The 12,032-nt window shown below is 54.5% G+C and overlaps 1 protein-coding gene across 1 annotated transcript in view; it reads left to right on the top strand.

The window, feature by feature from the left end:
• Positions 1 to 9,850, top strand: part of Sspo (SCO-spondin) — a 54,485-nt gene extending 44,635 nt beyond the window's left edge. Inside the window, 21 exon segments of the mRNA XM_074061024.1 lie at positions 18 to 64; positions 205 to 549; positions 902 to 1,069; positions 1,668 to 1,798; positions 2,022 to 2,146; positions 2,399 to 2,445; positions 2,690 to 2,968; positions 3,247 to 3,405; positions 3,517 to 3,633; positions 4,392 to 4,530; positions 4,664 to 4,675; positions 4,677 to 4,861; positions 5,007 to 5,134; positions 5,233 to 5,375; positions 5,467 to 5,513; positions 6,238 to 6,455; positions 6,970 to 7,065; positions 7,214 to 7,274; positions 7,550 to 7,701; positions 9,017 to 9,167; positions 9,677 to 9,850. Coding sequence (XP_073917125.1) covers positions 18 to 64; positions 205 to 549; positions 902 to 1,069; positions 1,668 to 1,798; positions 2,022 to 2,146; positions 2,399 to 2,445; positions 2,690 to 2,968; positions 3,247 to 3,405; positions 3,517 to 3,633; positions 4,392 to 4,530; positions 4,664 to 4,675; positions 4,677 to 4,861; positions 5,007 to 5,134; positions 5,233 to 5,375; positions 5,467 to 5,513; positions 6,238 to 6,455; positions 6,970 to 7,065; positions 7,214 to 7,274; positions 7,550 to 7,701; positions 9,017 to 9,167; positions 9,677 to 9,699 — 2,773 coding nt within the window. The 3' untranslated portion in view covers positions 9,700 to 9,850.
• The last annotated feature ends 2,182 nt before the right edge of the window (positions 9,851 to 12,032 follow it).

Raw genomic sequence — 12,032 nt, 5'->3', positions numbered from 1 at the left:
TCTGGGCTCCTCCCCAGCTCCTGCACCCCGGAGGATGTGATCTGTGAAGACACTGAGTGCACAGGTCTGAAGTTCATCCCAACCCCCACCTCAGTCCACCTTACTAACCTTGTGTCTATACCCCATCACCACCCAGTGCCTCAACCCAGCCCTCTGGATCTTTCCTTCCCCCACACTCCTCCTCTAACCTGTCCCCTCCCACAGTGTCCATGGGCTGGACGATGTGATCTCCCTGGTCTGACTGCCCTGTCTCCTGTGGAGGTGGAAGCCAGGTCCGCACTCGGGCCTGCATGGTGCCAGCTCCTCACCACAGGGAGCCATTCTGCCAGGGCCCTGATACCCAGACCCAGCACTGCGAGAAGCAGCCATGCCTACAGCTGCTGGAGGCCTGCTCCTGGGGTCCATGGGGACCCTGTTCCTGCAGCTGCGGCCCAGGCCTGGCCTCCCGCTCTGGGTCCTGCCCTTGCTTGCTGGTCGAGGCAGACCCTAGATGCAATGACACCTTCCCACACCTGGACACCCGGGTCTGCTACCCAGGGCCCTGCCTGGGTGAGTGTGCCTGGGAAATGAAGCCCCTCTCCTGGTTTCCTACCTTAGTAAATTCAGGGGATAATATGTGTTTTCCCACTCCCAGACTTCCCCCCGGAAATGTCCCTATATGTACCCCAACATCTTGCTGCTTCCTTTCTTCTTCCCGCCATCTGTTCCCTTTGCCATGTTACTGGGTGAGAGGGAGTCTAGCCAGCAGTTCCTTTCTGAACCCTAGGATCTCTCTTGCCCTTTTCCTGTGCAAGGTTCTGGTTAGGGTAGGGATGAGAAAGGAAAGCTTGTAGAAGTGCCAGGGGATCCTAGAGATTCGTCCCCTCTCCCCCCACCCAGTGATATCCCTCCTTATCCCTAGAGGACTGTGTGTGGAGCAGCTGGAGCACCTGGACACACTGTTCCTGCCAGGTGCTGGTGCAGCAGCGCTACCGACACCAGGGGCCAGCGCCTGGCCAGGCTAGGAAGGGTGCTCCCTGCACACGCCTGGATGGCCACTTCCGGCCGTGCCCTGTCAGCAACTGCTCTGGTGAGTCCCGGGATAGAGTCCAGGGAGCTGAGCAGGGGTAGTGGCAGTTCCCCCTGCACAGACCCAGTGCCCCCAGGACCTCAGGGCAGTTGCCGGGGTCTGCACTGACCCCAGGCCTCTGCACTCAGTCCCCCTTCTCTGTCCCCAGCTACTCTTCTCATAGCTGCTCACCTACCATCTTCTCACTCGGAGGCTGCTGGTCCTACTGTAGCTTTGCCCCTATAGTTGCTCCCAGGACAGTATATCTTGCCCAGTTTCTATTGAAGCTGCCCTCCATCTTTCTCCTCTGTCCCCCACCAGGCCCCTAACTCCAGCAGTCCCCTCCTCCATGCAGCTTCCTGACTCTGGAGACCTAGTTGTCCTGACACTTTCCCTGGGTTTTACACATGGGTTGAACAGGTGCCACATTGCAGTGGGGCGGGGTGGGGTACAGTGCTCTATCCTGATAGCTAGCAGGGAGACAGTCTTGTACTCTCACCAGGTGACCCAAAGGGGCTTCAGTGGGACCACACACCATGCAGTATGTGCTGTGTCAGTGGAGGGTGTCCCTGGACAGCTCCCTTACCAGTCTGTCTCCTCTCCCTGCCCCTTACGCCAGAGGACAGCTGCATGCCTCCCTTTGAGTTCCAAGCCTGTGGTTCCCCCTGCGCTGGGCTCTGTGCCACACACGTGAGCCGCCAACTCTGTCAGGACCTTCCACCCTGCCAACCTGGCTGCTACTGCCCCAAGGTGAGGGCCAGGAGCTGGGGAGATGCCCAAGAAGAAGGTGTGGACAGAGGACCTTCCTTCACTGCCCTTCAACATGGTGACCCTGCCTGCTACAAACCCTCAGTCTTCACTGCCCACCCATTTGCTCAACAACACGAATGTGCACTTCTGCAGGCTGACATGGTGCTGGGCTTTCTGTCGACAGTGGTCTCCATGAAGGCCTGACCTGTCTCCTTCCGCACAGGGGCTGGTGGAGCAGGCTGGGGACTGCATTCCTCCAGAGCAGTGTAACTGCTGGCATACTTCAGGAGAGGGAGCTGGAGTGACCCTGGCCCCTGGGGACCACCTGCAGCTTGGCTGTAAGGAATGGTGAGTAATGGGAGAACATGAAGCAGAAGTTCAAGGCCAGGAAGTAGGGGAGGGGGTTCTAGTAGAGGCCAAGCCAAGCCTTGGACCCAGCCCACCCTGTGAGCAAGCAGCCCCAAGATGTCAGGCATTGCAACTACCTTATCTAGCCCCATTGTACCCAGAACACAGGCTCCCCCTAAATGAATCCCCTCCCCCAAAAAACTCTGGGCTGGGTCCTGCCTCTCAGAGCCGACCTTAATGTCCCTCCCACAGTGAATGCCGGCAAGGAGAGCTACAGTGTGCCAGCCAGGGCTGTGAAGGTAATCTTGGCCTCAGGAGACCACTGTCCGTGGTCACCCAGGGCTATGAATTTCAGGACTTGGAACTTTCAATACTAAAACCAGAGGATCCCAGACTATCAGGGCCCTTCCCTGCCCCCACAGCTCCCTCAGCCTTTCCTGTTTCCTACCCTCATGGTCATAATCCTGAGCCTCACCTTCCTGCCCACTGGGGTCTTTTGGTTGAGGGGTCCCGGGAAAGAGCACAAAGCTCTTGCCCTTCTAGGTCTTCTGCCTCTGAGCGACTGGTCTGAGTGGTCACCCTGTGGGCCCTGCCTACCCCAAAGCATCTTGGCCTCTGCCTCCAGGACCATCCTGGAGGGGCACTGGCCTCTAGACACTGCAAGCCTCCCTCCAACCTTGGCCCCCCTGCTGGTTTCGGAGCAGCATCGACACCGCCTCTGTTTGGACCCTGAGACAGGGATGCCCTGGGCTGGGGACACTCGTCTCTGCACTGCACCTCTCAGCCAGCAACGCCTCTGCCCTGACCCTGGAGCCTGCAATGGTAATGAGGAATGGCAGAGGTCAACTAGCAGGAGGAGGCCTGGGTGAGGGGGGCGGGGGCTGGCCATAAGTTCATTCCAGTGGATGGGAGTCAGCCCATCTGCTGACCCTCCGCTAGCCTCTGAGCTAGATTTGAAGCTGGGATGGGAGCCAAAGGCAGCTGGAAGGAAGGGAACCTGGCAGGTGTTGGCACATATTTGCAGGGGTAGAGCCCAAGGACTGGGGTGGACACAGGAAGCAGGTGGGGCCTTGGCTCTGACTTCCATTTCATTTTCACAGACTCATGCCAGTAGAGTCCCTGGGGGCCCTGGAGCCCCTGCCAAGTGCCCTGCAGTGGGGGCTTCCGGCTGCGCTGGAGAGAGGCAGGGGGCCTACTTGGCAGAAGCTGCAGGGAGCCATGGGCTCAAACTGAGAGCTGCAATATGGGGTCCTGCCCAGGTAACCACCATCCCAGAACCCAGGGACCTAAAGAAATGTGCTTTGGAAAGGAAGGTGCTGCCCTGGGGGCAGGAGTGTCCCCTGCACAGACACCTACCTTTTGGTCCTCAGGGGAGTCCTGCGAGGCCCAGGACACTGTGTCCACCCTTGACTGTGCCAACCGGTGCCCTCGTAGCTGCATTGACCTTTGGGACCGTGTGCAGTGTCTGCAGGGACCCTGCAGCCCAGGTAGCCAGCTCCACCTGGCCCAGGAGTTCTGGGGATACCTGGGTCCCCTTCATTGCCTCCTGCTTTCAGAAAGTGTGTGATCTGGGGCAGAGGTGGGGGTGGGAGTAAGGGAATCATTATAGGGCAAGAAATCAGGTCCTTGGGCCATTCAGCAACTGGCTGAGTCGTGCGTACAGCGAGGCTGCATCAAGACCCGCAGTGTCCCTGAGGGTGCTCACAGTGGCTGTAAGGGCTCCCAGGGGTGCACACTCAGAGTTTGCCAGAGAGGCACGTCCTGTACATGGGCAGTGGAGGAGATTGTGCAGACCCACTCTGGCTGCCAGAGGGACCCATTATGTTCTTACCACAGCACTGAATGCTTATTTTAAAACTTTTTTTTTGTGGTGCTGGAGTTCAAACTCAGGGCCTACACCTTGAGCTACTCCACCAGCCCTTTTTTTTTTGTGATGCTTTTTTTTCAAGATAGGGTCTCATGAACTATTTGGGCTGGCTTCGAACTGCGATCCTCCTGATTTCTGCCTCCTGAGTAGCTAGGATTACAGGCGTGAACCACTGGCACCCAACTTAAAACATTTTTATTAGTGAATATTAGTTATATAAAATGATGAGTTCCATTGTGACATTTTCATACATGCATATGACATACTTTGATCATATTCACCTTCCTTTTACCCTCGCACATCCTCTGTTCCCCTTCCATGCCCTTCCTCTTCATGTCTTTTTCAAATCTTATTTGTCCTTCCCACGCCCATCCCCAGGCTGCCGATGTCCCCCTGGACAGCTGGTACAGGATGGGCGCTGTGTGCCCATCTCTTCTTGCCGCTGTGGCCTCCCCAGTGCCAATGCCTCATGGGAGCTGGCCCCAGCCCAGGTGGTCCAGCTGAGCTGCCACAACTGGTATGCAAGACTGGCCAGGGGCTTCGGGTGGGAGGTGTGGGTGGCAGGTTGGGGCTATGCTCTCTGCTGGGTAGTGTAAGTTCTGTTTATCCCAGCTTGGGGCCTGAGCCCTTGCTGCATACCCTGTCCGCAGCACCTGCGTGACACCTGGTGTGCCCACACCTTGAGTGTCCAGTCATGGGGCCTTGGACAGCCTGGAGCCGGTGCTCAGCTGCCTGTGGTGGGGGCACCATGGAGCGCAGTCGGAGCTGCAGGGAGCATCCTGCAGGGGTACCATGCCATGCCCAGGTCACAAAGCAGCAGCAGGAGTGTAACCTACAGCCCTGCCCTAGTGAGTGCCCTGGGCCTGAGACCTGCCCCTCCATTTCTGCTGGCCCCACACCCTGGCCCAAATGCGTGGAGTGGGGGGATGGAGAGAAGGGGGGATGGAGGGAGCCTCTTTCCTGGACACTCCCACCTATCTGCACTATCCACAGAGTGCCCCCTTGGCCAGGTGTTCAATACCTGTGCCACCTCATGTCCAAGCCTCTGCTCACACCTGCACCCTGGCACCACCTGTGTGCGGGTACCCTGTCAGCCTGGCTGCAGCTGCCCTGGAGGGCAGGTGAGTACAGTTGCTGGGTCCTGACTCCTGCATGGGGGAGGCAGGTCAGTGGGGAGGCACAAGATATTGACCCAAGGGTAACTGAGCCTCTCACTCAGCTGCTGTACAATGGCACATGTGTGCCCCTCATCGCCTGTCCCTGTATCCAGCACTCTCTGCCATGGGGCCTCACCCTAACCCCTGAAGAGCAGGCCCAGGAGCTGCCTTCAGGGACTGTGCTCACCCAGAACTGCACCAGCTGGTGAGGGCCCAGGAATGGAGTAGGGGTGGGGGTGGAGGGCGGGGTAAGGAGGAGGCCAGGGGGCCTCTGAGCAGTGCTTCTGTCTTCCCAGCACCTGCCAAGGTGGAGCCTTCAGCTGCTCCCCCACTGACTGTCAGGGTGAGATGTGGCTTGCTCCTCTGAAACCAACACCGGGCTGGCCTGAGCAGAGGAGGGAGGCTGTGTTTGCAATACTGGCTAAGCTACCTCCTTCAGGATGCCCTGTCCCTCTGTCCACATTGATCTCTCCCTGCCCTGAGGCTCCACACTCCCTGCTCATTGCTCCCTGGGTATTCCCTGTGTCTAACCCCAGGGGTGTTCACCAAGTTACAGGTGTGTATACTAACCCAGGGCTGCAGGTAAGGCCTGAAAATGGAAGGTTCTTTTCTGTTGATGAGGAAACAGGTCCAGAGGGCTGAGTAGAACAAGGAGCCAAGCCTGGCAGACCCCAGGCCCATAGTTTTTACTCTATGCAGTGTTGCCCCACCATATGCTCACCTCTGCCTAGTGGACAACTCCCAGCCTGGCTGTTGAGGGTGGGTCACTATGGGAAAAGGTAGAAACAGGAAACCATCTCTGAATCTCTGACAAGCAGGCAGTGCCCATAGGATATTACATGGGTGCAGAGAATGAGGAGGTCAGGGTGGACAGGATTGGTCAGAGGTCAAGACCTGGCCTGGGCTCAGGTATTGGGGAGGGGTGTGAATCAGAGTGAAAGGGGCTGCTGGAGTCCAGGAGGCAGCAGGAGAAGGGGAAGAGGCCCCTGAGGGGGCACCCAGAAGAATAGGGGGTCTAGGCTGGATTCAGGGCTGACTTGAGAGCTGGTGGACTGTCTTCCCTGCAGAGTGCCCCCCTGGAGAATTGTGGCAGCAGGTGGCCCCTGGGGAGCTGGGTCTCTGCGAGCGGACTTGTGCAGAAACAAATGCCACAGAGGCTCAGAGCAACTGCAGTGCTGCGCAGGCCCCAGCCTGTGTGTGTCAGCAAGGGCATTTCCGCAGCCAGGCAGGCCCCTGTGTCCCCATGGACCACTGCGAGTGCTGGCACCATGGGAGCCCCCACCTGGTGAGATATCATGTCCCCCTTTGCTGACAGCCACCCCTTCCTGACCCTAGGTTTCCCACTGAATTATGTTTGTAACTCCCTCTGTTCCCTCCCCCACAGTCCTCCAGCAGCAGGTGAGGCTCAGCCCTCTCATGGGACAGTGTCCAGACTTTGGTTGAACCCCAATGCTCCTTCCTCCTGAGACTATTTTTTTTTCTTGTGGCACTGGGGCTTGAACTCAGGGCCTACACTTTGAGCCACTCCACCAGCCCTTTTTTTGTGATGGGTGTTTTCGAGATAAGGTCTCATGATTTTCCCGGGGTTGACTTTAAACCAGGATCCTCCTGATCTCTGCCTCCTGAGTAGCTAGGATTATAGGCATGAGCCACTGGTGCCTGGCTTCCTGAGACTGTCTTGCTAGACTCCAGTCCTGGTCCATTTTCCTGGCTGGGAACTCCCAGAGTATCCCAGGGTGGAGCAGGGTAGTATAGAAAATTGGGAGAGACCAAGAGGAGGCTCTCCACCTCGTCCACAGCCTGGATCAGAATGGCAGGAGGACTGTGAGAGCTGCCGCTGCCTTGGTGGGAGGAGTGTCTGCAACCAGAACTGTCCCCGCCTCACCTGTGCTCAGGTAACCCCTAAGGCCCTACAGCTTTCTTGGGTGGCTTCCGTGCTCTTTACTGGGATCCTCCTCTGCAACTGGTCCTAAGGTCTCTGAGCAGGCAGCGAGGGTTGATGGGGCCACCCTTCTAAGTGAATCATGGACACTCCCTCTGCAGAATGAGGTGATGGTGCAGGAGCCAGGAAGCTGTTGTCCCGTTTGCCACCTGGAGGCTGCAGGTATGGCAGACACTTGGGTGCTTCTGCTGTGCCTCTTCCTCTCCCCAACCTCCCTCACACCCAACCTGTTCACCCTGGCCTGTACCCACCTTCCCTAAGCCTGCTCGCATGGGGATTGGGGGAGTGAAGACCCTAGGGCTGCATCATAGCAGTGGCCACCCCCCCCAACATGCTCTATCAGCCCAAGGCTCTGTCCCTCATGTGGTGATGCAGGATTCCCTCAGTCACAGCTTCTTCCTCTGCCTTGCCCCCATCTCCTCCCCCCACCCCCACAGAGGAGCAGTCAGCCTTCTGTCGGCACCTCACGGAGCTTCGCAACCTCACCAAGGGCCCCTGCCACCTGGACCAGGTAGAAGTGAGCTACTGCAGTGGACACTGCCCATCCAGCACCAATGTCATGCCTGAGATGAGCCAGGGCTGCCATACAGTCCCAGGAGACAGACCAGCCAGTGCCCCCGAGGGCCTGCCACCAGCCTAGGATCCTGGCAAAGCCCAGAGGACATGAGGGACGTGGTCCATTCTCACAGCGCTAACAGTCAAGCTGGGGTAGTGAAGAGTCATATGCTTTCACCAAGGTGGTGATCTACACCTGCAGTGGCCCCTCACGTTCCCAGAGCATGACCTTCTACCCATTGTGCCCCTTCAAGACAAATAAGCCAGAACACCCAGAAAGAAAGGCCTGGAGGAGGGAGACTGACTCTGAAGCCAGAACCCTGAGGGTGAGAGGATGTTTGGGATAGGCTTTTTACAGAGAGACCCACCCAGATGTTTCCCTGCAAGGTGTGTACACCTGAGCAGATCCAGAAGCCAACTCTGTGCTTGCTCTCCTTTACCCAGAAGCCTAACCCCACACATCGTTAGGATCTGCTTAGGCCCTGTCCCTGACTACCCTGTCCCTATGTCTGAAGAGCTGTGACCCATTCTACCAGCATCCTCTCTGGATAGAGACCCAGTCCTCAGTCGCCACCTCCCAGAGCCCTCCTCACCTCACCTTTACTCTTGAGGCCATTTCCTCCTGTCTCTGCCCACCTGGGTTACTTAGTGCTGGAAGACAATGGTGTTTTCTCTCTGGTCCCCAAAGATGCTGCCCTTAACCCTCTGCCATGCTACTGCTCCCCCCAGGTGTTCCTGCACCAGTTTGGGGTTGCTTTCCAAAACCACTTTTGAAACATTTAAAACACAAAGCAAGGAAAGAAAGTAGTTAGGAGAGATTGCTAAATCACTCCAGTAGTTTTTTGAATGTGGTATTGTGTGGGCTTATTACCTGTCTAAAAATGGAATTATAAATACCTATTAGGTAAAATTATCTCAAGTGCTCAGTGGGACTTGTAAGAGGTACTCTATAATTTTAAGGCAAGAGATTTCACTCTGGAAGGAGACCACTTTGTATTTAGGATCACAACTGTGTAGTTAGGACTTGTGTGCTGTTTCATGTGTTATTAGCCTGGCTCTCCAACTAGACTGTAAGTCCCATGAGTTGGAAGCCTCTTCTTTCTTCTGCAGCGTTCAGTTTGCAGGTTGTCGGACGTTCAGACAGGTGGGGGCTGGAGTGAAGGTGGTGGGCTTCTTGGGGAAGGAGGGCTTTGAGGTGACACTCCTCCCCCATGCGACCCTGCATGCAGAGAAGATTGGGATCTGCCCCCGCCCCAGCCCCCCCCCCCCCGCACCCCAGTGGGAAAGGCCCTGGGAAGGGAGGAGTCTCCGTTTGGCCCCTCTTCAGTTCCTCCACCCCTCTCGCCCAGGAACCTTACCTGCAGAGTCAGTGCGACTGCTGTAGCTACCGCCTAGACCCTGACAGCCCTGTGCGGGTCCTGAACCTGCGCTGCCCAGACGGCCACACCGAGCCTGTGGTACTTCCGGTCATCCACAGCTGCCAGTGCAGTGCCTGGCAGGGTGGGTCTCCGTGAGGGGCGGGGCCTGGTGTGGGCGGGGCTCCTGGTAGTGGGCGGGGCGTGGGCGGGGCTCCCGGGGCAGGAGGCGGGGAGAGGGCTGGCAGGATCCACCTTAATGAGCATCTCAGGAACACCCACGTGGCATCTTAGGTGTTCTTCTTCCTGAGTCCTTCCAATCTGAACTTTCCCCCTGCTCGGCATTCAGTTTATGTCTCCTCCAATTATGCATAAATTTGGATGTTTGGAGGAAATCATACCTCGTTCCTGTTTCCTTGCTGAGTCTCTGTGACCTCAGAGTGACACCACCTTACACGGGGTGACATCTCTGGGAGGACTTGGGGACAGCATGAGTGTGAAGTGCCTGTCAGGTGTCTACTGCTTGTTCAGTACCTGGTGTATAACTGAGGTCACTCCTACTATCAGCTTTACCTCCCTCCCTCTGCTGCCCTGCCCCTCCCCAGCCTGATCTCACTGCCTCTCTTGCTAACCCATTCCTTACTCATCCCCCAGGAGGTGACTTCCCAAAACGCTGAGAAGCTATACCGGATACGTCCACTGCTGTCCCTTTTGTGATCGTATGGCTCAGTAGCACTGATTACCTTTTCCCATGTCCACTCACCCCGCTCTGGCGGGGCATCCATTCCTGGCGTTAGCATACCCCAAATAAAGTTATGTTGGCAGCAAGTTCGTGTTAAGAGCCTCTATTCTGGGGCCCATCAGGGAAAGGAAGGGAGGATGGATCTGATGTCTGCTTGAGCTTGCTCAAAGATTTTGTTCCTTGGGTACTGGCACTCTCTGTAGCTGGTAAACCTGGGTAAGTCTCTTCTCATAACAACTACCTTTCCTGTAGCAGGACAAAGTTGAATATAAATAAGTCCGAAGTCTTCTCCTGTTAGACATCTCTAGTGTCCTAGGTCCTATCTGTCAAACCAACGTGATTTCAGCTGTAACGTGGAGAAGCTGAAGATGGACGCTCGGGCTAAGTTCTGCTTCTCTTCCTTCTTTTTACATGTTTTTGTTGGTGGTGGTTGTTTTTGATTGTTTGGTGGTACTGGGATTTGAACTCGGGGCTTTATGCTTTGCCAGGCAGGTGCTTTACTGCTTCAGCCACTCCTCCAGCCGTTTTTGCTCTGGTTATTCTGGAGATAGGGTCTCACTTTTTTCCCCAGACCTGGACCTCGATCTTCACTCCGTAATTGAGATGACAGGTGTGTGCCATGACAACCAGCTTTTTTCCATTGACTCTTACAAACTTTTCTGCTGGCATCCCCAGCCTGGCCTGGAACCATGATCCTCCTGACCTCAGCCTTCTACATAGCTGGCCACTGCACCCACCTACTGATTGAGATGGGGGTCTCTGGAACTTTTTGCCTGCCCTGGCCTGGAACTGCAATTCTCCCAATCTTAGCCTCCTAAGTAGCTGGGATTACAGGCATGAGTCACCAGTGCTCAATTTATGATAGTTTTATCGAAGTATAATTTACATAGAAAAATTCACTCATTTTAAGTTTATACGCCAATGATTTTTATAGAAAGTGAGTAACTTGCACAACCACCACAATCCAGTTTTAGAACATTTCCATCATTTCAGGTCCATTTGGAATCAATCTCTCCCACTTCTAGCATCAAACAACCACCAACATGCTTTCCATCTCAACAGATTTGCCTTTTCTGAGTAGTTCATGTAAATGTCTGGCTTCTTTCAATTCACTTGGTGACTTTGAAGTTCATTCTTTTTATAACATATAACAGTAGCCTGTTCACTTTTATTCCTTAAACAGTAATTCACTATCTGGCTAGGCCACACTTGGTCTATTCATTTACCAGTTGATGGACATTTGGGTTGTTTTGGGGTTTTTTTTTTTTTTGGTCTATTATGAATAAAGCTATTATGAACATTTTTGTACAAGCCTTTGTGTGGACATGTGTTCTCATTTCTCTTGGGTACATTACACCTACAAAAAAGCTGGGTTATAATGTTTTTGTTTGTTTGGTTTGGTTTTTTGGCAGTACTGGGGTTTGAATTCAGGCTAGCTTAAATTTTTAAGAAACTGCCAAACTGTTTTCCAAGGTGCTGTACCATTCTACATTCACACCAGCAATGTACAAGTGTCCCATATCCTCTCCATATCCTCTCCAACACTTGTTATCTTTTTTTAATAGACTTTTAGTGGGTATGAAATGGTACCTCCCTGAGGCTTTGATTTTCATTTCCTTAATGACTAATGATGTTGAACATTTTTTCCCATGTGCTTACTTTCTTTTGTGTATCTTCTTCTCAAGTTTCTTCTGTTTTCTGCCCAGAGTTCACTTGGCCTTTGCCCAAGTACAGCCAGAAGTAACAGTACAAGATGCCTCTGGGAGGGGAACCTCAGCTACTGGGGATGAGAGCTGCAGATATGTGTGTCAGCCTCCTATTCCTCAGCCAGATGGACATGGTGGGGGACATTCTGTACAATTCTCAGAAATGCAATCAAGTCCCCAGTAGATCTCTAAAATGCATGCTTATATCAGTTTTTCTCTTCTCTGCTTCCCCTCCTGTTCTGTGGGACCCCTTTCCAGGACCAAGTCATTTTCTCAGGATGGAGAGGGTAGGATCCAGGCTGGAGGCTTCTGCTCCAGTGCTCAGTGATGCTATGGATGACCCTTGCTCTCTCATGTTCCTCAGACACCCCTGCAAATGAGAGTCCATCCAGGAAAAGCTACTGGTAAAGGGGAGATGACCTAGCAGAGAGATGGAAAGAAAGAGAATCTCTAGTTAATGTGAGTGGGACAGTGGAGAGGGGACTTGGGTGAGCATTGGGACTTGAATTGTTGAAGATGAGGCCCTGTCATGCCAAATCAGTGGGATCCTGAAAAGAGTTAC

The sequence above is a fragment of the Castor canadensis genome, chromosome 2 (genome assembly GCF_047511655.1).
Source record: "Castor canadensis chromosome 2, mCasCan1.hap1v2, whole genome shotgun sequence".
NCBI lineage: Eukaryota > Metazoa > Chordata > Mammalia > Rodentia > Castoridae > Castor > Castor canadensis.
Note: the sequence above shows the minus strand (reverse complement) of the source record. Positions and strands in the feature narration are given on the sequence as shown.